Genomic DNA, 22,582 nt, shown 5'->3' on the forward strand with positions numbered 1-22,582 from the left:
TCTGCAAGTTACTGCATGTGTGTACACTACTTTTTAAACTTCTATCAAACAACACAACCAGAGACCCATAACGATTTAATGATTTTTAATTCCTTTATTTTTTTCAAGTTATTAAGTGGCTGGTCGTACATCTTTTTATTACCGATACAACAATGAGGGTCTCAAGAGTTTCATTTACATTCATTCACAGGACCCATACAAAACGAGCGCGCACATCAAGACAGGGGGAGGGGTGACAGGGGGGGGGCAGGCAGAGTATACTACAGATTACACACGTTTGTTTTTTAAACAAATGGAGGAAAGACTGGTGTGAGGATATTGGACAGTACAGTGGCAGTAATAAGCAGATCATGCAACTCATCGCTCGTACCTTGGTCAACAAACTCCACGCTCCTCTATATCCATCGTCATCTTTTTTTTAATAACATTTATGCTTTTACACGGTTAAATAACGAGCACCTTTATGACAGTGTTGGTGTTTTAATATCCACACAGAGTAAACACAGCACATTGTTTTTGGCAGTCAGAAATGGTATTGTTTAGCTAGCTGTTTTGTATTCATATTTTGTGCAGCGCTTCGATAGATATATGAAGCAAGAGATGCTTAAGACAYAGGAGACTACACTAATGGGGGGAAAGGGTCTGAATCTGTCCTGCCATTGGAAATGCCATGCTTGTAGCAGGTCCAGCGTGAGTTTGGTTTCAGAGCAGTCTGTCTGCTTTTCAACGGTCAAAACTGCACTTTAGACAAATGTCCGTTATATCTGAATGGGGAAACTCCCAATACCATACACATTAGTGTCTTAATCAATCTACATGTACTGAAAAACAAATGAAAACAACATTAGAAATGATAACATCATCCATTGATTTCTACAATTCAGTGGATACTACAGACAGAGACTTTTAGTAGGTTAACAACTTTCAGTAGCTCGATGTCATTTTACCACCGAAGATCACAGCCAGCCATAGACCCTAATGTAAAAACATGGAAGGACAGCAACACTTAAGACAGGACACGTACACTGATCATACAGGAGGGTAGACGTACAAACACATGACCAACTGGCCATCACAACAACCCATGCAAGCTGAGTAAGACAATGCWTAGCTAGGAATTCATGTCAGGTTGTACAGAAATGGGAGAGTGTGTGGGGGTTTGGGGGGAAATGACAAAGACAAGCATGACAAGACAGAGAATCACTCGTTTCTGAACCAGAACCAGACCTGGTCACACTTTCACAACCACAAGCGGTCAGGGCCAGGTCAGTTGGACCTAAGCTACTTCAGCCAGGTCTGGTCCAGCTAGCCAGCATTGTTAGACGACTCTATACAGACAGAGAAATAGAAATGAAGACACAGGTACTGTAGAGCTACGACAGGGGTCCTTTAGGCTGTAAGAGGGGGTCCGATGACTTCGGCAACAGTTCACATCCAAGACGGTTGCACAGGAGAGGCGGGAGGGAGGAGCAGGGGCGGGGGTGGGGGGCACAGATTGTGTCGCTATATCTACCAGCCAGGTGCGGTGGCGGAGGCATTTGAGTTATAAAATGAAAGTGTTAGAAAAGCAGGGACAGGTGTGTGAGTCGACAAAGATCTGTTCTTTGATCTTCTTTGTTTTCCCCCACTTGCGTCCCTTTTCTTGACATGTGCTTTTGTGCTCTTGAAAGGGGACCTCATTTTTTGGGTAGAGACCCAGTCCGGCTTGCGCCCTGCAAGAGAGTGAGAGACGAAACATAAATCAGGAAATGGACTGTTTTTGTCATTCGCTAACGATGCTCACTAAAGGGACCTGCTAATTAGGACACAAATGTCCAGCTGTATATTGTCGTACAGTCTATGTGGCCTTGAGCATTGTGTACTATTGTTTGGTTAGAATAAGTGGGTGAGTTCTAGGTATTATCAGAATTGTTCCTTTTGTGAATTCTCGGCTATGCCCTAAAAAGAAACATCTCCCAGTTCAAATTTGCATGTTGTTGCCAAAACTGATCAATGACGTGTTGCACCAAGCTCATTCCCTAAGAATAGATTGTGCATTTTCTCGTGGTGATATAAAAGTAGGAGAAAGAGGGGAGGATTGGAACGGAACAAAGATTATACAAATGAGACAATTCTTTACGGAGAACTATTGGAATGAATATAATCCATAACGTACAAAGCCTTTAAATCTCCTAAAACAAAAGGAGATGGGAGGAAACGGGCCAAGCTCTGAGCCATTCTTACAGCAATTTGAGCTTAAAATCATTATCGGTTCGAAACAGACTAATTAGAAAGCAGTAACAGAACTGGAGAATGGAAAACACCAAACAAATGAAAACATTTAAAATAAAAGTCCATCCCCAGATAACGATTCAAGATAGAGGAATCAGAAGCGCTAGAGATGGTGGCTTTAGCTTAACGCCAATTAGGCAAAGAGATTGTGGGGAAACGAAGAAGAGAAGATTGGTGTACTATTTACCCACACATTTGTAGATTTTGATCCTCTTCGTCATCTTTTAGTTATCGTAATGCCACATAGTCCAGCTAGCAAACACACCATGCAGGGCGCATGTGAATATATACAGATACTCTAAACATTTTTAAAAGTAGGCCTACTGTAGGGTATGCTGAAGATGACTGTGCTTTGTTGCCTTGCTAATCAACACACCCACTGTGAGTGCGCTGACTGTACCTACGGTAACATAAGCTCCCTGTGCCTATTCTACCTAATTAAAATAACTATCTGAAGCTTGGGCCAGACGGGATAATTAAAACTGCCTCCAGAGCATGTCCTAGAGATTAGCATTCACCATGCCATGGATAACGCAAGGAGAGACAAACAGCCTCTCAAAATGCAGGAGCTCTCCGAGTCAATACTCACAGGAGAACGTGAGTCTATTGGCAGAGTGAGAGGTGAGAAAGATAAGCGGAGAGCGTACGAGAAGCAGAGAGACAGGCAGAGGCGGAGACAGAGAGAAAGAGACCAAAAGAGAGAGGCCGAGAGAGACACAGTGGAGACAGAAGATGGACAAAAAGAGACAAAGACAGGCAGAGACTGAGATGGAGAGAGACAGGCAGCGTGCCATTGCTCAACAATGGGCATGTTCCCTCTCTACTGTTAGGGAGCGTGTCAGCTGTTGCTGACAGCTTATTACAGTAAGTGAATGCACTGCTTAAGTATGTGCTCCAGTTCAGAGCCTGTCACGTTACAGCGGAAGCAGAGGGAGAAACGTGGCCTGGAATAAACAGGGAGAGTCTGTCAATAGTGGATGCTGCTGATTGTAGCAAAAATACCTCAAATCTCATACGGAGGGTATACTCTCTCTGTTCATCTGTTTGAGATGAACACATCGGGGTACTATGCTGCCCCTTGAAAAGTCAGGAAATGTTCACTCAAGTGCATATAAGTGTGTCTGCCTTGCCTTTGTGTGTGTGGCCTACTGTGTCCGAGAAAAACCTCTTGTATAAGTCTGCCTGTGTAGTAATACATCCCAGTATCGTATACAGTGTACTTGGTACACGCATGCATGAACCAGATGGTCATTGTAATGAAAAGTGCAATGTCCTAGTTGTAGAAAGAATGAACGGCACTGCTTCCATAATAGCTTGGCTTACCTTATGGTGCGTTTGCAGTCGCGTAAGCCGTCGGCAAAGTGAGCAAAGCTACCACATGCCACAGCTGTAATTGCTAAGCATATTCCTTTGCAGTTAGCACAGCTCCCAGAACAGCCATTAAGAGTAAGCAGGACGACTATCCCGAAAGCTTGTTTCTAATCCATTCATTTCACAGCCAGGTGTAGGCCCTCAGGTGCAAGGTCACTGTCTGCGAGTAAGCAGCCAATTATGTTAGGCGCTACATGTCCGTATCAAGCCAAAAAATAGCACTACCTTTGACACCGAACTGCACTCTTTAAATGCATGAAGCCTGTAGCATCAGCCAGACACTGTAATGATCACTGTCTAGAGGCTGTCTCAAGTTGCAGTTATTCTGCTGGTGGTATAATAGGCAATGGAAGGTGTCACCTTAGCCTATCAGCGTTGAATAAATCCATAGCAAGTAAGAGTAAATATATATTGCCGCTCATGACTCATCCGTTACTCACTGAGTGCTGGGTATCATCACTGAGGTGAAAGAAGAAGAGAGAGACAGAAGGGAGGAATAAAAAAGAAAGTGAGATCCCATCTGTTTAATCAAGCGCACATTCTGGAATTAGTTTCAATAACATACAAAGGGGAATATAGAATGAGATATTCCCTTTTTATGTTAATGTCACAGGCAGATTAGAGCGTTTTTGTCACTTAAAAATGGGTTTTGTTTTTTTAGTTTACCATTTTGAAGATCTTGGACAGGGTTCCGCTGTCTCCTGCACCGGCCTTCTTTGCCTTAGCGGATCCTGTTGACTTCTGAGAGCCCTGGAAGAGAGCAGGGGCGAGGTAAGACACCGGGAGACATTGTTGTTGTCACCTAGCATGGTGGCCCAGTGTGTGCTTTTGCATCTCTGTGTTTGTTCATCTAAATGATTTCCTAATGGCTAAAAAGCGACATCATATGTACATATCTTACGTGGGTATTGCACCGCAGTTTAGTACAAAACAAGGTTCTGATAATATCATGTTGCATGAAAACAACAGAAGCGATAGCCTTATAGAAGAGATGGCTATTGAGTCAGTGACTCTCACCGCGGAGTGAAATCTTACATGCAGTATTGAACCAGCCGAGATCAAAAAGTGTCTCCTTTGCGGTGGCATTGAAGCAAATCAGTCTGAGTCAAAGTGGAAGTGTTTCACTTTCTAAATCAAACGTTTGAAAATTCAATCTCTAACAGCTGAGCTGTGGCTGCTCTGACTCTCACAGGGGGGGGATTTAGACTGGGAACCGTTCACGCAGAACTCCGGTAAACATGCACGAGGATGAATGAAATGTTGGGGAGGAACACTTCAAAGTGTTATTTAAAGGATCATCCCTTATTCACTCTGTATTTTCCCCCCCCCCCCAGACAATGTTAGCTGTTATGTGTGACTCATAACATCCACAACACACACACACACACACACTCAACACCACGCACTTATACACACCAGTGGAGGCTTCTGAGGCGGAGGACGGCTCATAATGATGGCTGAATGGAGTCGATGGAATGGTATCAAACGTGGTTTTCTATGTACAACTCCAGGGAATCCATTCCAGAGGAGCCGTCCTCCCTCAACAGCCACCACACTGACACACACACACAGAGACATACAGAGACACAACAGAAAGACACAGACGCATGTGCGGCGCACACAACACACACACACACACACACACACACACACACACACTACACACACACACACACACACACACACACACACACACACACACACACACACACACCACACACACACACACACACACACACACACAACAGCACACACACACACACACACAGCGTGGCATGCACGCTCACACACGTGCATGCACACTCGCACAGGGGCCAAGACTTCAAATTCCAGCAGGGGGGCGAATAAGAAAAAGCAGGATTAAGTTGCTGGTTATCATACCGAAAAGGGAAAAACGACTTCAGCAAGGTAAAGAACTGGATATTCAATTGAGCCGGAGGCGGAGAGCTTGCCAAAACCAAACCACTCAAAACATGATTTAATAAAATAGAAAAACTGATGAGGGCGTTATGCATGTACGCTTGGATTAGAACAAGCTCTCAAGCCTTAAAATGGCTACAGAATATACTGTTTTAAAGAACGACCGGGGATTTTTCTCCTCGTTTTCTTTAGCTGTAGCGTTTAACCACTTACCTGGCCTAGTTTCGCAGTCATTGCCGTCCACTGGACAAGGACACGTAAGAGACAGAGACAGGGAATAGACAGGGGTGAGACACAGGGGTGAGACACAGGGGTGAGGGGAGGAAAGTTAAACACTCAGGTCTTACTCGGAGCAAAGGCAGTGCAGCAAGAAGAGATGAGTCCACATCCAGGGTAGAGCATAGCAGAGTAAGGCAGACGCTCGCGTCACCAGAGAGAGCACAGACTCAGTGACATACGTTCAGTGACATCACATGTTAACAAAGACAAAATACACAATCCCATCCAAAGACTAAAAGAACCTTCAACTCCTCAATTGGACAATATTGACAAAGAGTAAGGTAAATGGGACTCACCCTAGACTTAGGAGGGGCAGGGGACACCTGAGGGGAGAGAGTGACACAGACCTTTAGAAATACAATAGATGAGGGTATTTCTCATTACATTTTAGTCCTTTAGCAGACACTCTTATCCAGAGCGACTTACAGGATCCATTAGGGTTAAGTGCCTTGCTCAAGGGCACATCAACTGATTTTCCATCTAGTTGGCTCAGGGATTTGAACCAGTGACCTTTCGTTTACTGGCCTAAAGTTATTTCTACTGCTAGGCTACCTGCTCTTAACCGCTAGGCTACCTGCTCTTAACCGGTAGGCTACCTGTTCTTAACCGCTAGGCTACCTGCTCTTAACCGCTAGGCTACCTGCTCTTAACCGCTAGGCTACCTGCTCTTAACCGCTAGGCTACCTGCTCTTAACCACTAGGCTACCCGCTCTTAACCGGTAGGCTACCTGCTCTTAACCGCTAGGCTACCTGCTCTTAACCGCTAGGCTACCTGCTCTTAACTGGTAGACCACCTGCCGCCCTCTTATCATCAAGTCAAACATCAACAGTGGCAGGCAAACTATGCAAATGGGGTGACTCACGATCGTTCTGAAGAGGCGCACAACAGCGTTCTCRCCACCCTTAGGGGCTGCCTTGGCAGGTCTGGCAGGAGAGGAGGACAGGCCACGGAAGGAACCCTGGAGGAAATGGAGGGAGGGATGGAAGAAGGAAAGGAGGGCGGGATGGAAGAAGGAAAGGAGGGAGGGATGGAAGGAAAGGAGGGCGGGATGGAAAAAGAAAAGGAGGGAGAGATGGAAGAAGGAAAGGAGGGCGGGATGGAAAAAGGAAAGGGGGGAGGGATGGAAGAAGGAATGGAGGGAGGGATGGAAGAAGGAATGGAGGGAGGGATGGAAGAAGGAAAGGAGGGAGGGATGGAAGAACATTATAAAGGCACAGCGGGAATACATATAGCCCAACACAACCTAACAATAAAGTGTGCTACCTGAACCAGACCAGGCTGTACTCTGGTTCCACTCTCCAGCTCCTGAAAGGTGTTACCATTGGAAACAGCTGGTGGCATATTGCCAAACACCAGGGATGCTGGAAGCACATTTTCTGGGGCTGTGGAACGACTTCTTCTTCAACTGGATGGACTACCTGGGGAGCTCTTACATCACAGAGGACCTGAGATAAGCTCTCCGAGTCAATCACAGCAGACTCACGTAGGTGTACACAGATATCGCCCATCCAAAACTCATTCAAGCTGAAAATAAGTCATTCAAAACTAACTGGATGAAGGAATTATAAACAAATGAATAAAGTCAGTAGGAGAAAGTTTTGGATCATTTGCAAAGTGTGATAAATATCAACACTAAATGCTGTTGAAGGGGAAGTTAAGTAGAGATCAATGCAATTAAGTTGTACTTCAGACAGATACATCTTCGGGGGATTGGATAGGGATGAATGCAAAATTAGCTCTATGTCTCGTTCTCTTGAACTTGAATAAACAGCATCCCCCCTTTTTTCTCACAATATGCTTCAACGTGTACTTTCCAGGCGCACACAACTGGGACCTTAATTAAAATTGTGTGATTCTGAAAAGATTCATTGTCCTTTTCTCAATAATAACCCCGATTATTCCCGGTCGGCTATTTAGGGATATGTTTGTGAATAACATCCTTTGATATAGCGAAACCCATTTCATCCTAATGAGTGCCTCTCTCTCTGTGGTATTTTGTGGCGTGAGAGCAAGGGGACCTTTATAACCCCATTAATGTCAGTAAGTGAAGAGAGTGGAGAGGCTGAGGCTCTCACTGAATCCCTGTGATTATCCCTATGAGAGAACTTTACCAAAATGAGAGGGCAAACTTTCACCCCATGTACATCATTCACAATATAATACACTCATTAGTGGTTCCAATTGAATCTCATTCACTGTCTTTTCTGCCCATATATGGATGGATGGTTGGATGCAGACTCATGCAGACAATGACCTCAGGAAAGAAACACATTAACATAGAAAATGTGTTTGTTCTTAGGAGCATTATCCTCTCCAATAAATAGGCATCTAACCCGGAGGACCAGAGGTCATTTAGAATCTATCAAACTAAGAGGCGCATTCTATTGGAAGTGGAAGATAATATCCAACACATTTATGAATACAGATGACGCTCAGTAGAACAGCCAGGTAGCATGGATGTCGAAAACAAGTGGAAAATAAGTTATTTTCAATCAAAAAAGTGCTTGCTGGGTTTGTGCTGGAGCTGGTACAGGTGATTTAATTCCACCGCTTGTGGTTGTTGTGAAGAACTGATCTGTCTCACAGCTGCGACTGGATGACTCAACGGTTATCCTTTCTGTGTCCCAGCAGCTCTGTCACCAAGATGGAGACAACAGGGGCYCGTACCAAATGGCACCCTYTTCCCCATATAGTGCACTACTTTTGACCAGYGCCCATCAACAGTAGTGTAATATATAGGGAATAGGGTGTCATTTGGGATGCAGTCCTAGGGGTTCATTACTGATTGCCATTGCAGAACCCTGTCCACAGTTGATTAGGAATGACATCAAAGTTAGGTACAACACACATCAGAAGTTCCAGTCATGTTCCCACTAAATACAGTTCCAGAGGTTGAGCAGCCTGAGAGAAAGAGTTAGGGAGAGAAAGTCAGAGAGTGGAGGGAGAGAAGTAGAGCGAGAGAGACATTGAAAGACAGGGGTAAGACAGGCAAGGAGTTAGTAAAAGAGGAATAGATGTGAAGAGAGAGAGAGAGGTGCTCAGTGGTGATTTCAGTGTTGCCTCGGGTTTGTCTGTACCTTCACACCCATGCGTTGTCTTCAGATAATGCAACTAGATCAGCAATTATACAGTATTGTATGTTACATGATGTTGGCAGCTTGAGAAAACCTTCAAAATTTTAGCTGATTCAGAATTTTTGGAAAGTATTGTTCTGTGTAATTTTTATGACTCTAGGAGTCACAGGAGGTTGGTGGCTCTTTCATTTGGGAGAACGGGCTGGTGGTAATGACTGGCGTGAAATCATTGGAATGGTATGAAATACATCAAACACATGGTTTCCAGGTSTTCGATGCCATTCCATTTGCTCTGTTCCGGCCATTATTATTAGCTGTCCTCCCCTCAGCAGCCTCCTGTGCCAGGAGTAAAAGGTCATTCAAAATGCATCAGTGAATCAGGCAATAGTTCTGATAAAATATATATATTTTTAACACCTACTTTACCTTATTTTACATTGAGTAATCCTGAATTTAGAATCCGTTTTGATTTATTTGTAAAGAAGGATCACAATATTCAGTTATGAACTTCACATGTCCTTCACTGAAACATGTTGCACTGAACGTTGTCAGTATAGTATTACCAAAACACAAGAAGAGTGTTCAAAGGACAACGCTATTCTGACTCAAGGAGGGTCCTTTCAGGATAGAGCCGAGCGGGGGATTATTGCGCAGGGAGGGGGGGAACGGTCTCCTCTCTCTGTTTGATGTTTGAAGAGTACGAGAGGTAAGTGTGTGTTCCAGGCACGGAGCGCATCGTTATTTGGCCACAATTCAGACTTCACAAAGTAGCTGTGCTCGTTCCACAGCGGGAACGAAAAACAATACAAACGCACCACACTGTCATCCAACTTCCATAAAGCTGCAAATCCCGTTTCCTCCTCAACATACATGACTGGATTTACACAACAATGGACGCCCGTTCAACATTCTCTAAACTCAGCGAGCTGCTCTTCATTTGACACTTCACTATCCCATTAACACGTCAGTGTCGTTTCACCTCTGACATAGAGCCTGTTATCCAGAGGTATTAAATCAGTTACCTCTATCATGACAACAGCCACAAGTTAGAAGTGCAGTCATGAATGGATATGACACCAGATCACACCGTCATGTTAATGTCATAGCGACCAAAAGTTTCCTGCAGTGAAGAACAAGGTCACCTAGACCCAGGTAGAGACAGTATTCAGGACTCATAGGACACCTCCTCCCTGAGGATTTAATTACTGTCAAACTTCTCTCCTCAGAGGTGCTGGAGGTCAAACCTGGACGCCCCGACTCCTTCAGAAATGGATCACGGTCAATCATTTATTCTGGAATAACAATGTATTATTTACTAAGGAGCAGGTGGATATGAGGGCCACATAGTGATCACTACATCCTATCCTATTGGGACAGTGTGTGAGTTATTGTGGACACACACAAATCACAAACTGCCCACTGACAAATAAACAGATCTTACCCACAATAGGTGAAACATCCATGCACCCTACATTAAAATGATGTACAGTTGAAGTCGGAAGTTTGCATACACGTAGGTTGGAGTCATTAAAACTCGTTTTTCAACCACTCCACAAATTTCTTGTTAACAAACTATAGTTTTGGCAAGTCGGTTAGGACATCTACTTTGTGCYTGACACAAGTAATTTTTCCAACAATTGTTTACAGACAGATTATTTCACTTCTAATTCAGTATATCACAATTCAGGTGGGTCAGAAGTTGACTGTGCCTTTAAACAGCTTGGAGAATTCCAGAAAATGATGTCATGGCTTTAGAGGCTTCTGATAGGCTAATTGACATAATTTGAGTCAATTGAAGGTGTATCTGTGGATGTATTTCAAGGCCTACCTTCAAACTCAGTGCCTCTTTGCTCGATATCATGGGAAAATCAAAAGAAATCAGCCAAGACCTCAGGAAAAAAATTGTAGACCTCCACAAGTCTGGTTCATCCTTGGGAGCAATTTACAAATGCCTGAAGGTACCACGTTCATCTGTACAAACAATAGTACGCAAGTATAAACACCATGGGACCACGCAGCCATCATACCGCTCAGGAAGGAGACGCGTTCCATCTCCTAGAGATGAATGTACTTTGATTTGAAAAATGCAAATCAATCCCAGAACAACAGCAAAGGACCTTGTGAAGATGCTGGAGGAAACAGGTACAAAAGTCCTATATCGACATAACCTGAAAGGCCGCTCAGCAAGGAAGAAGACACTGCTCCAAAACCGCAATAAAAAAGCCAGACTACGGTTTGCAACTGGGGACAAAGATCGTACTTTTTGGAGAAATGTCTTCTGGTCTGATGAAACAAAAATAGAACTGTTTGGCCATAATTACCATTCTTATGTTTGGTGGAAAAAGGGGGAGGCTTGCAAGCCGAAGAACACCATCCCAACCATGAAGCACGGGGGTGGCAGCATCATGTTGTGGGTGTGTTTTGCTGCAGGAGGGACTGGTGCACTTCACAAAATAGATGGCATCATGAGGATGGAAAATTCTGTGGATATATTGAAGCCACATCTCAAGACATCAGTCAGGAAGTTAAAGCTTGGTCTTCCAAATGGACAATGACTCCAAGCATACTTCTAAAGTTGTGGCAAAATGTCTTAAGGACAACAAAGTCAAGGTATTGGAGTGGCCATCACAAAGCCCTGACCTCAATCCTATCGACAATTTGTGGGTAGAACTGAAAAAGCTTGTGTGAGCAAGGAGGCCTACAAACCTGACTCAGTTACACCAGCTCTATCAGGAGGAATGGGCCAAAATTCACCCAAATTATTGTTGGAAGCTTGTGGAAGGCTACCCGCAACGTTTGATCCAAGTTAAACAATTTAAAGGCAATGCTACCAAATACTAATTGAGTGTATGTAAACTTCTGACCCACTGGGAATGTGATGAAAGAAATAAAAGCTGAAATAAATAATTCTCTCTAGTATTATTCTGACATTTCACATTCTTAAAATAAAGTGGTGATGCTAGTTGACCTAAGACAGGGAATTTTTACTGATTAAATGTCAGGAATTGTGAAAAACTGAGTTTAAATGTATTTGGCTAAGGTGTATGTAAACGTCCGACTACAACTGTACATATAGTGCTATTATATAGTCCTAAATCCATCACAGCTTTACATTTGACTTGGATTTGATTGTCCGTCAGTGTCATAAGTGACAACTTGGCGATTGATTAATAAGACTGACCGGCTGCAGATCCACTAGCCACTGACTGACTCCTTTGGAGTGAAATCTACTGTAACAGTACGTAGTCTCAGGAGGACAGACTTTTTGAAGTACTTGCCAGAGGACCTCTTTGGTTGTCTCTTTGCTGAAACTTCTCCAAATATTTAAGAGAAGCTAGCAGGAATTGGACAACTACCTCAGGGGGTTGACAGTTTACAACAAAGTGCAATATTAGAAAGCAGTGGAGCTCTAGAACATTCCCTAACACTGATGAAAAATAACAAGACAAAGTTGGGGACTACTATCTAGTAAACCATAATTGAACTGGTTCTTTTACCATCCAATACCAGGGTACTGGACCAGACATCTAGTGAGACCTAGCTCTTGACATTTGACAGTGCTTGTCTTACAGTGCCAGGTGAAAGTAGGGTAATAGTAGGTATACTCTACACTCCTCATTCCTCATCAACTCTGGATCCTAAAACAAACGAAACACCAACTATACCACAGTCAAATAAATATAGTGCTCAGAGAAAGTTCAGGTTGTTTTTCTTGTCCTTGTTTCACTCTCAAGTATGAACACTTGACTTAACTTGACTCTGGCTATCACTATTAATGTCTTAGATTTGGTCAAATATACACATTTACAAATTAAGAGCAAGGTAGCATTGACTCCTTGACTCTTTCATTTTTTTTGACCATGAGGAACATCTAATGGATTCAATGAGAAGTAGCATGAAAATACTTCACTAGAGGTCTCCAAAACGTGGGACAGACAAAGTGAGACAGACTTTCTTGTTTTCATTTTGTATTCAGGTTGGTTTTGAAAATAGCTGTTATTTGCCCCTTTGCTAACCTGAACACAAAATGAAAACAGGAAATAAACACTGTTGTTTTATCCTGATTTACTGTATCTTGATAAGCTTTCCAAGATGTTCAATTAAAAAGCAATTCAAAAAATACTTTCAATTTAAAAAAGCATAAAATACAAATGTGACTGAAATATAACTTTCAGTTGAAAAAAAGTCATGAGGCAGACAGTACTAAGATGCATTTCCAAAAGAAAGAATTCAGCATATTAACCTGGTCCCAGATCTGTTAATGCTGTCTGGCCAAATCCTATGGTCACTGTCATGCCAAACATGATTAACTTCTCACTGTGCCCATCAATGACAGCATGATCAGATATAGAGATTGAGGTGAGGCCAGACTGTTTGGCATGACAACAATTATAGAAGTTGGCTAAGAATGCGCAGACAGATCTGGTACCAGGGTATCAGTCAATGTCGGTGTACCTTCTAGTTCTTTCATCCAAGAAACAAGACATTAGCCCACATTTTACATGGCCTTAAGCTACTTAATTAAGCTACTTACACCACACTTCTCCCAGCCTCATCTAGACAAGTGTGCTGTTACTGCAGTGTGGTCTTATCCACTTAAGAAGTGAAAAGACAAAACAAATGAGAATAGTTTGATGATGTACATTCCATTCCCTCTTCAACTAGGCCAGCTTCTCCCATTGGCTATTCCTAGCATTGACCACCTCAGCCCAGCATGAGAGGTTACTTCTCAAGCTCGACTGGATCGAAACTGAATTGTTAGAAGGACATTCACCGTAGTGTTGCATCAGAGGAGGGTTATTAAAAGTMTCATGACTGTCCTTTGAGGATCAGAATGGGCAGATCAGACTGGTGGGGGGTGGGTGACAGAAACRAGGCCTCTCTCTCTCTCCCACAGAGATGAGAGGGGTATCTGCTGGATGGTCACCTTCACACCCTGCTGTAAATCTCTGGAGGGGGGAACTTTCTCTCTCTACCCTTTAGTATTGGGATTGGAATGTCTTTTGTCTAAAGAGACCTCTGCCAGCCAAAAACTCTAACGTCCAAAAGGTGAACTTTGGAACAAATATTTCTAACATCCGAATGTGGGAAATGGTCAATGAGTAGATGTAGAAAACGAATGTCATACTGCTTTTAATTTTGTGATGTTATTAAAAACTGTATGATCCAAATGATCCACAGTGACTAGCCACGCCCCTAGTGAGGTCAGAGTTCGTGTCAGTATGACGGAACGCCCCCGTTGGCAAGAGTGCTTAAAAGGACTCGCTAAGATGTAACATACTCGACCAAAAGAAGTGAGACCATGGTCCACACGTTGAAATGGTTGGAAACGCTGAAACTCTCAACCTCAACACTAGATCAGAAGATAACCTCACCTACCAGACCAGTAAAGCATGGAGCGTTAGCTATATGTGGGGAATGATTAGAACTTTGCCTCAACTTAACCTCACCTACCAGACCAGAAAAATGCCCTTTATCTCTCTCTCTTTCCCCACCCTCTCTCCATATGTGTAACAAGCCATCATATCTGGTCAGTCTACTAGGGACTTTTGTCTCATGTAAGTGTATATTCTGTGTTATTATTTAGTTAGTTAGTAAATAAATGATTAAACCACTTTTTGTAGTACTGAATAATCAGCAACGACTGATGAGGTAATGATTAATAAGTGACTGTTATGGATATATAACTTATATATATATATATATCTCTTCTTGAGTTTAATTCGGGAGATGGTAACTCGTTAAACAACTTCTTCCGTTGTGCCCCAAATTCCTAATCAGTTAGTTGTTACATGATTAATTTAAATCTGGTAACAATTAAACATAGTTATTTATTCAATCCCCTAACTATCATCAGATTAATGAAATTCACATCACAATATATATATATATATATATCTCTTCTTGAGTTTAATTCGGGAGATGGTAACTCGTTAAACAACTTCTTCCGTTGTGCCCCAAATTCCTAATCAGTTAGTTGTTACATGATTAATTTAAATCTGGTAACAATTAAACATAGTTATTTATTCAATCCCCTAACTATCATCAGATTAATGAAATTCACATCACAACAAAAGTGACATTACGTAATAAAAACAACAATACAAAAGCATAACAAAACACTGCGCAGGGTGGGTGTTGTTAAGAGAGTTTAATCAAGCCATTTATCCAAACGCTCAGAACAGGATCAGGTTAGGAACAGATGTTGGTCATTACAATTCACAGGAAATACAAACAAAATGACAAGCATCAGTTGGATATCTCAAAGCATTACAAAAGGGATCAGCGAATAGGATCCATGGATCCACCCTGGGATCAAACAGARTCCCACACACACAAACACAGTTCCTGACAGGGTAAAGGAAGACCTGGGTTCAAATACTATTTGAACTCCTTAAAATACTTTTAGCGTCTGCTTTAGCCTGCCTTGAGTTCCAGATGGGCAGGGTTTTCACTTTTGAGACTACTCTATTGGCTCCATTGCGCCAGGCAAGCTCAATCAAGCCCAGCTGAAGCATTTGAAATGATTTTAGATAGTATTTGATCCAGGTCGGGGTAAAAGACACCAGTGAACCTGAGCGGTGCTCCATCTAGCTGGCGGGAGGAGTTCAGCTCTTAGAAGCTTTTGGCCAAGACTCTGGGGTTGAGTTAGCTCGGGTATCAGTCTGCTTCTGCTATCATGCCACTCCTTGTCACGCAAACATTTTGTTGACATGTTTGGCATGATGGCACAAACAGACTGGTACTCAGGCCAAGGACGAGTGCAGAACCTTTTGGGTTCTGAATCATAAACTGTTGTTGTACTGTACTTTTAACATTCTTCAGGCTATCGGGTCCTAGTTCTGATAAAGTTACTCAATAGACCCCGCACTTAAATTGACTTATTTTGCTGTCATGGAGTTCAGTTTCATGGTGACTGCACATAGACACTAATTTATCCATCAAATTAGTCTAATAAGGTCTTCCCCTTTTTGAATAATACGGATTACCAATCAGCTTTGACAGGTAAGAAATTGGCTTTAGTTCCTGAGGTTAAACCAGTTTTGTCTTCATTTTTGGTGATATCTTTCTAATTTCTTAAAATAAATATGACGTCACCATGCAGATTCCCATGAACTAGTTTCAAACCAGAATCAACTAATGAAAAGATAAAAAATAAAAGGTTAAACCAAGACAAGAATGTACAACAGAAAGAGCTAATTCCAGGTTGTAAAAGGATCCATGGCTGAACAGTGAACGTTCATATCTGTCAATAACAGTAGCCCTTTCCTGCAGTCAAATTACCTAGTGGCCTCATGGGTGAAATGTTATTCATAATCTTTTATAAATTTATTATAAAAAAATTAAATTAAGCTGCAAATCTGGTGTTTATGTCAAACGGTTTTGTTATATTTCAGTCTTCTGTGATGTATATAAAGTGTAATATTGGGARGCAAACTCAAAATTGAATACATTCCAACTCTATATCTGACATAGTACAGGTGTCTTCTTTTCTTTAAGCCCATAACCATGTATGTGAGGTGTATACTTTTGTTTCAAAATAGATTTGTTTAAGACTACCAAGAAACACTGACCCTGATTTAGCCCACTGCAGTAAAAGGTTAAATAAGGATTTTTAAGCCTCGAGACTATTGAGATGTGGATTGTAGTATGTGTGCCATTCAGAGGGTGAATGGGCAAGACAAAAGATTGAAGTGCCTTTGAACGGGGTATGGTAGTAGGTTCCAGGCACACTGGTTTGGTGTTTGGTGTGATACACAGCTTCCCGTGTGTATCAAGAATAGTCCACCCTCCAAAGGACGTGTTCCTAATGTTTTGTACACCCAGTGTATATTTCCACACTATGAGGCTGGAATAATACTGTGAAATTGTGAAAATGARGACAATTCCCTTTTAGTGTAAGAGCTGTTTGAAAAGACAGCATGACATGTAAGCCTGTGTTGGTGGGATTACCAGGCAGTCAATGAGTTAATAGACCAATAAGAAAGAGTTCCAAAACTCTCTGCCAATAACAGCTAGTTTTCCCCTCCCCACTCAGACCACTCCCAACATAGTCCTAGCTAAATTCTTGCTTGAGAAATTACTCTTTGCTAAGAAGCAATTTGTTTCTTTTGACCATTTTAATTGAAAACAATCACAGTAAAGGTACTTGACTGTTACCCAGAAATGATTTGATATTAGATTTTTTTTGGACCTTGAAGATAATTGATTTTATTTTTATATTTTTTTAATTTAATTTTTTTAATATGTTTATCCTTTTTTAAACTTTGATCAGTGCAGAAAAAAAATATATATTCTGCCCTAGGCAACAGAGAGTTGGGGATCATGTATTTGAAATACAAACACTTATCACACATCTGAAGGCAACTCCACTGATGTAGAAAACAACATACAATTTCCTGAAAGATCAGAAAGAGGTGACAATGAAATTCAAACAAATAGATAAAATAGATAAAACCAAAAAGCTAATACTGCCTCTTTTTACAATAATTTTGTTCATTCAATTTTGACAGGCAAAACACTGAAATTTTCACTCGTGACAGATGTTTTAGCAGTACATTTCAATGATGTTTAAAATGTGAAAGAATCTGATCTACAATGCACACAACCAAATAATCCGAAATGAAAAACAAAAACTGCTAAAATTACTTTGATCTGGGATTGAATTAAAATATGCAAAAGTCAAAAGATTTTGTCCTCTCTGAAGTTGTTATAAGGCTTGGGAGAATGCATATTGTTGAGACAGTTCAGACCACATTCTGCAACCTATTGGATCACCATCTGAAACTACCATTCTCCTCTCTGAACCAATGAGGAACTCACTCCCAATCCCCAGAGTGAAACAGAGCTGGACAACATAACAGAGTTGGACTTGAACTCTCTCTTCAACACACTGTACCAACTTCAACACATAACTGTTGAAATATACAGTACGTTTTGTTTCAGACTTTCCTCTGCTTCCAAAGGTGACAAATGATACACAAACAGTGCCAAGCGGACTGAAATGTGCACTGCACTGGGTTGCCATATCAACGTATCTACATCCCTTGTCACCAGCTCAAAGGAGAGGCTTTGGGATTTAGCATTTAGCACATCACAGAGAGAGCGAGACAAACAAGGCAATGTGGGCTCAACTATTCTCACTGTACCGCAACAGTTATCCACACACACATCTGGGTCCAAGTGGCGCTTGCTACGCCAGGATAGTGGGTTCAATTCTCGGGACCACCCATACTTCAAATGTATGCACGCATGACTGTAAATCGCTTTGGATMAAAGCGTCCTCTAAATGACATATATTATCTGAACTCCGACTACACAACGCAGCATCTTGAATTCTACATAAACCCATATAGGATAAGGATTAGCCGAGATAAATGGGTTTTCCTACTCTATAGTATATTATATTATTTATGTTGGATTATGTACAATATTATGGGCTAGAGCTGTCTTTGTAAAGGAGTGAGAGAATCCTAGTCGAAGACTCTCTCCACACCCGATGGAGGTCCARGCAAGGCATTTAGGTTATAGTTCCCCACCATGGACTATCCACAGTTAAAATGGCAAACAACTAAAGACTCAGAAATCAGGTAAATTGGTAGCCTAACAATCATAACAGTCTCTCCCAAAATACATCCAAGTAAGGGTGCTGACATATGACATTTCTTACAATTTTCCCCATGAAATCTCCCGAATCATTACTCTCTCTTAAAAATACCTGATACACAACTTTAAAATGGCTCCAGTTTTAGATATATTTATGAGTTAAGCATACAGTATATTTGGAATGAAAGCACACACACACACACACACACACACACACACACACGTAAATGGATCAATTCAATCATTCACTTGTACTGTACCACAACTATGACCATATAAGTAGCACAGATGCTTTGAAGCTCCAACTGAAATAAAATGTAAAATATACAATTTTAAATTACATTTTTTTGTGGTACTAACAATCACAAAACAATTATTCCAATGACTTTAAGTCAAAGCCTCTTTGCGCTACACTAATCTCAAACCACACCCAAATCAGTTATCCAGTGTCTAAATGTAGCTTTCAATGCCATTCATTCGCAAATAAGCACATTTCAGGAGAATGTCATAAACTTTGGTACATCACAAGAAAAAAGAAAAACGACATCAAATCTAAGCAAATTGAAACAAAAACTTGTGACAAATTCTTGCAGATCACAATCTGCCAAAACCATAAGTCAGACATTAGTTCGTCAAATGAAGACTGAACACAAAAATGAACCATGGTACTTTAAAGGTGTATCTTTGAAACAAATCAAACTCTCTCCTTTCCTCACCTTGCTCTTCCTCTTCTTGTCCCCTCCAAAGAAGTTCCCAATTTGATCCATAAGGCCAGGGGCCTTCTTTTTCCTTCCCAGGCTAGACAGTCCAGAGGAGCTTGCAGTTGCCATGTCYGTGGTTWGGGTTGGGTAYTGCWGCTAGTATCTCTGTAAGTGGGGTTCGGTCTCTCAGGTAAGAGCGAAGGGGGTATTAAGAGKGAGAAAGGAGAGCAAAGAAACAAACTTAGTCTAGATCCTGATCCTCTGAACCYCACTCTGATCCRGRTCCGCTGTGCTCTTGGATGGTCTGTAGCTCATCRGATTCAGAAGGGCGGTCTTTGAAGGTGTTGTCCTCGCGGCCCGGGGCATCTCGGGAGAAGAGGCGGACCAGGTGGGGGCGTGGCACGGCGCTATCGTCAGCATCAGCTGTGCTGGCCTCATAGCTGTTGGGCCCCTCAGCGCCCGTGGAGTCAGTCACCGCCGCCGCCTTCTCAGAGGGGCAGCCATTGTTCGGGTTCACATCTGCCTCACCCAGGCCTGCGCAGAAACAACAAGGGTTATCTATTGGACTATGGGCCTGCATGGCGCACAAGGGCCCTGCACAATGAGTCCCTTTGACAAGACCCTGCCCTTTCTGCCAGAGAAACTCAACAGAGAAGGGATCCTGAGTGACATGCCCTGTAATAGATCTAGAACACAGATCAAATACATAGCTAGGAGATTATTGCACATGGGAAAACCATACATTGTTAGCAAGGGTCATTACCTACAGTACTATCAAATCGGTTTCAGTGTCTCCTCCCTCAGTCCAAGCCAAAAGTTCCTTACAGTTAGAATACTGTATAAAAGTAACATAGCACACACATATCCTTCCCCAAACCCCCACCACAAGCCCGATAATGGCATACTTTCCACATTCCTGTACAGGAATCATTTCACCAGGTAAGTTGACCTAGAACAAATTCTCATTTACAACAATGACATGGGGAATAGTTACAGGGGGAGAGGAGGGGGGATGAATGAGCCAATTGGAGGCTGGGGATGATTAGGTGGCCATGATGGTATGAGGGCCAGATTGGTAATTTAGTCAGGACACCGGGGTTAACATCCCTACTCTTATGATAAGTGCCATGGGATCTTTAGTGACCACAGAGAGTCAGAACACCTGTTTAATGTCACATCCGAAAGACGGCACCCTACACAGGGCAATGTCCCCAATCACTGCCCTGGGGCATTGGGAAATATATTTTTTTAGACCATAAGGAAAGAGTGCCTCCTACTGGCCCTCAACACCACTCCCAGCAGCATCTGGTCTCCCGTCCAGGAACAACCCTGCTTAGCTTCAGAGCCAGGCCAGCAGTGGGATGCAGGGTGGTACTCATATCCCTAGGTCAGTCATTTGTCATTGAATGTCCGACGCTGACACGCTAAATCACACGTTTCTCCATTTGTTTTCCACATGTGCGAACGGACACTATGGCCATCGGTGTGACGCTGAGATCGACGGCATTAACTGTAACTTATCCCCTTCGGACAGAAGCCACCATGCTAGCTAGCTCCCGGAGCACAAGGCATGCAGTGCCGCGCTCCCTGAAGAACAATGTAGACACTATACTGGAACGAAATGGTGTAGGAAAAAACAACAGTGGAATCCGCATGCTAATATGTCCTCAACAGGGGTCTATTGTCAGAGCCGCATAGTTGTTTACGTGGGACAAGGAGGCCAGTGTCACTAAAATAACTCCTATAAGTATGGATGTTCAACCCGATGCACAGTGACACTTATCTGACGCCTGAGCAACTGCGAGGCAGGTGTTGGTTTGAGCCGGTTTGAGCAGATCATTGGGTTCGAGAAAGACCTCGACAGTAACTCAAAATGGATCACCAAGACGTTCAGATGGAAGGATATCACAGCATTTAGAATAAAACATAAACATAAAATCAATTTAAAAAACGCAATTTGGAGAACCAAACCGAACTTCCAGATCTGGATCCACTGACAAATGTTCCGATTCTATGATCAAAGAGACGCGTTACATTCCTGATCAGCTATCTTCCAAAGGGCTATGATGGATCTGAGTACAACTAAAGCACGGACGCCGAGACTGTTAGAGTTGTGCGAATGATGTACATGGCGGTAGAGCCATACTACTCGAGTCAGCTGCAACGACAAATCACAGGCACTTGAACTGGCACACCGAAATGAAATATCTACCATCAAAGCAGGTTTACTGTAGCGGAAGCCATTTACTTACTAAAACAAATTGCTCTTAGATATGATTGTGTCAGGATGAAAGGATGGCTGGTCTCAACCCAAAGCTCAAAGCCCATTGGGGGAACCAGAATGCCACCAGCACGTCTTTTCTTATTTCTCTAGGAGTCAGTAAGACCTTGATACTTTCCCAGCGAACAAATCACAGAACCAAACATCCCTCGTCACCTTGGTGAAAGGCAACTGTAATTGCGATCCTACACCTCACAACATGGACTATGAGAGACTAGAAGAGCAGGAAGGAGAAAAGAAAGATCAGGAGAAAGAGAGAGAGAGAGAGAAACAGACAGAATGGAGAAAGAGAGAGAGAGAGGGATTCATTGATATAGTATGAAAAGGAAGGAGAGAATGAGAGAGATATTTCCCCAGTAGATGTGGTGGAGGTTTGTGCTGCTGTGACAATGCTATAAAGACATAGTGATTTGATGTTATAAAAATGATGATGAAAGCAGTGCCTGTGCTCCGATGCTCCAGCAGCTCCCCAATATGAGCAAACTGTTCAGACTTATTTCCTCCCGGCAGCGGCCCTGTTATGTTACAGAGTCATCTCACTCCATCACCTCCATCATCAACTACCATCAAGCCCACTACCTCAGCAAAACAAAACTACTAGCGTTGCTCTGATACGCCCTTTCCACTGCACTTACAGTATGATGACAAGTCACCTCGCACCTTGTATGCTTGGCAAACACAAAAAAAACGCTGAATAATCTGTCTAACCCCCTTTCCTTCTCCCTCGCTCTGTGACTCTGGGAAAGGAACTCCATAGATGTGGTTATCTATGTGTGTGTTACATGCTTTGACATTGAAACACCTCTGCAGATTAAAACTCCAACAAAACGTACAATTTTATAGTTTTGCATTTCCCCATCTACTCTACATGTGCGTATTGTTCGAAAATAATACAGTTATGAATAAAGTTTAGAAAGATAAATAGTCATCTTGACATTAGACTGCTTTTAAAAAAGGTCTAAACACATCTGACTGACTTTGATTTTAAGGTGGAATACCCCTTTAATGCTTTGTCTTTGGTTCCCTGACAGCAATACTGCGACAGAGACCTGAACAGGACTCTCGGTCTCCATTAGGC

At 42.4% G+C, this 22,582-nt stretch overlaps 2 protein-coding genes across 8 annotated transcripts in view; both read right to left on the minus strand.

The window, feature by feature from the left end:
• Window positions 1-1,137: 1,137 nt before the first annotated feature.
• Window positions 1,138-19,542, minus strand: LOC111958893 (myelin basic protein-like). 7 transcript variants are annotated; one of them, XM_023980218.2, is made up of 7 exons: window positions 19,239-19,381; window positions 6,705-6,800; window positions 6,138-6,164; window positions 5,776-5,805; window positions 4,309-4,383; window positions 4,083-4,101; window positions 1,477-1,712 (listed from the first exon to the last, which is right to left on the minus strand). In XM_023980218.2, the coding sequence occupies exons 1-6, from the start codon at window positions 19,350-19,352 to the stop codon at window positions 4,099-4,101; spliced, it is 345 nt and encodes a 114-aa protein (XP_023835986.1). In that variant the 5' UTR covers window positions 19,353-19,381; the 3' UTR covers window positions 1,477-1,712; window positions 4,083-4,098. The 7 variants fall into 7 exon arrangements, with proteins under 7 accessions (XP_023835982.1, XP_023835981.1, XP_023835985.1 ...); XM_023980216.2 differs by having other exon boundaries at window positions 1,481-1,712; window positions 4,309-4,392; window positions 19,239-19,542; XM_023980214.2 differs by lacking the exon at window positions 4,083-4,101 and having other exon boundaries at window positions 1,138-1,712.
• The window catches only part of LOC111958892 (myelin basic protein-like), a 45,531-nt gene continuing 42,413 nt past the window's right edge, over window positions 19,465-22,582 (minus strand). Inside the window, exon 4 of the mRNA XM_023980212.2 lies at window positions 19,465-19,757. Coding sequence (XP_023835980.1) covers window positions 19,465-19,757 — 293 coding nt within the window. The remainder of the gene's footprint in view (window positions 19,758-22,582) is intronic.

This window comes from Salvelinus sp. IW2-2015, linkage group LG35 (assembly GCF_002910315.2).
Source record: "Salvelinus sp. IW2-2015 linkage group LG35, ASM291031v2, whole genome shotgun sequence".
NCBI classification, from domain to species: Eukaryota; Metazoa; Chordata; class Actinopteri; order Salmoniformes; family Salmonidae; genus Salvelinus; species Salvelinus sp. IW2-2015.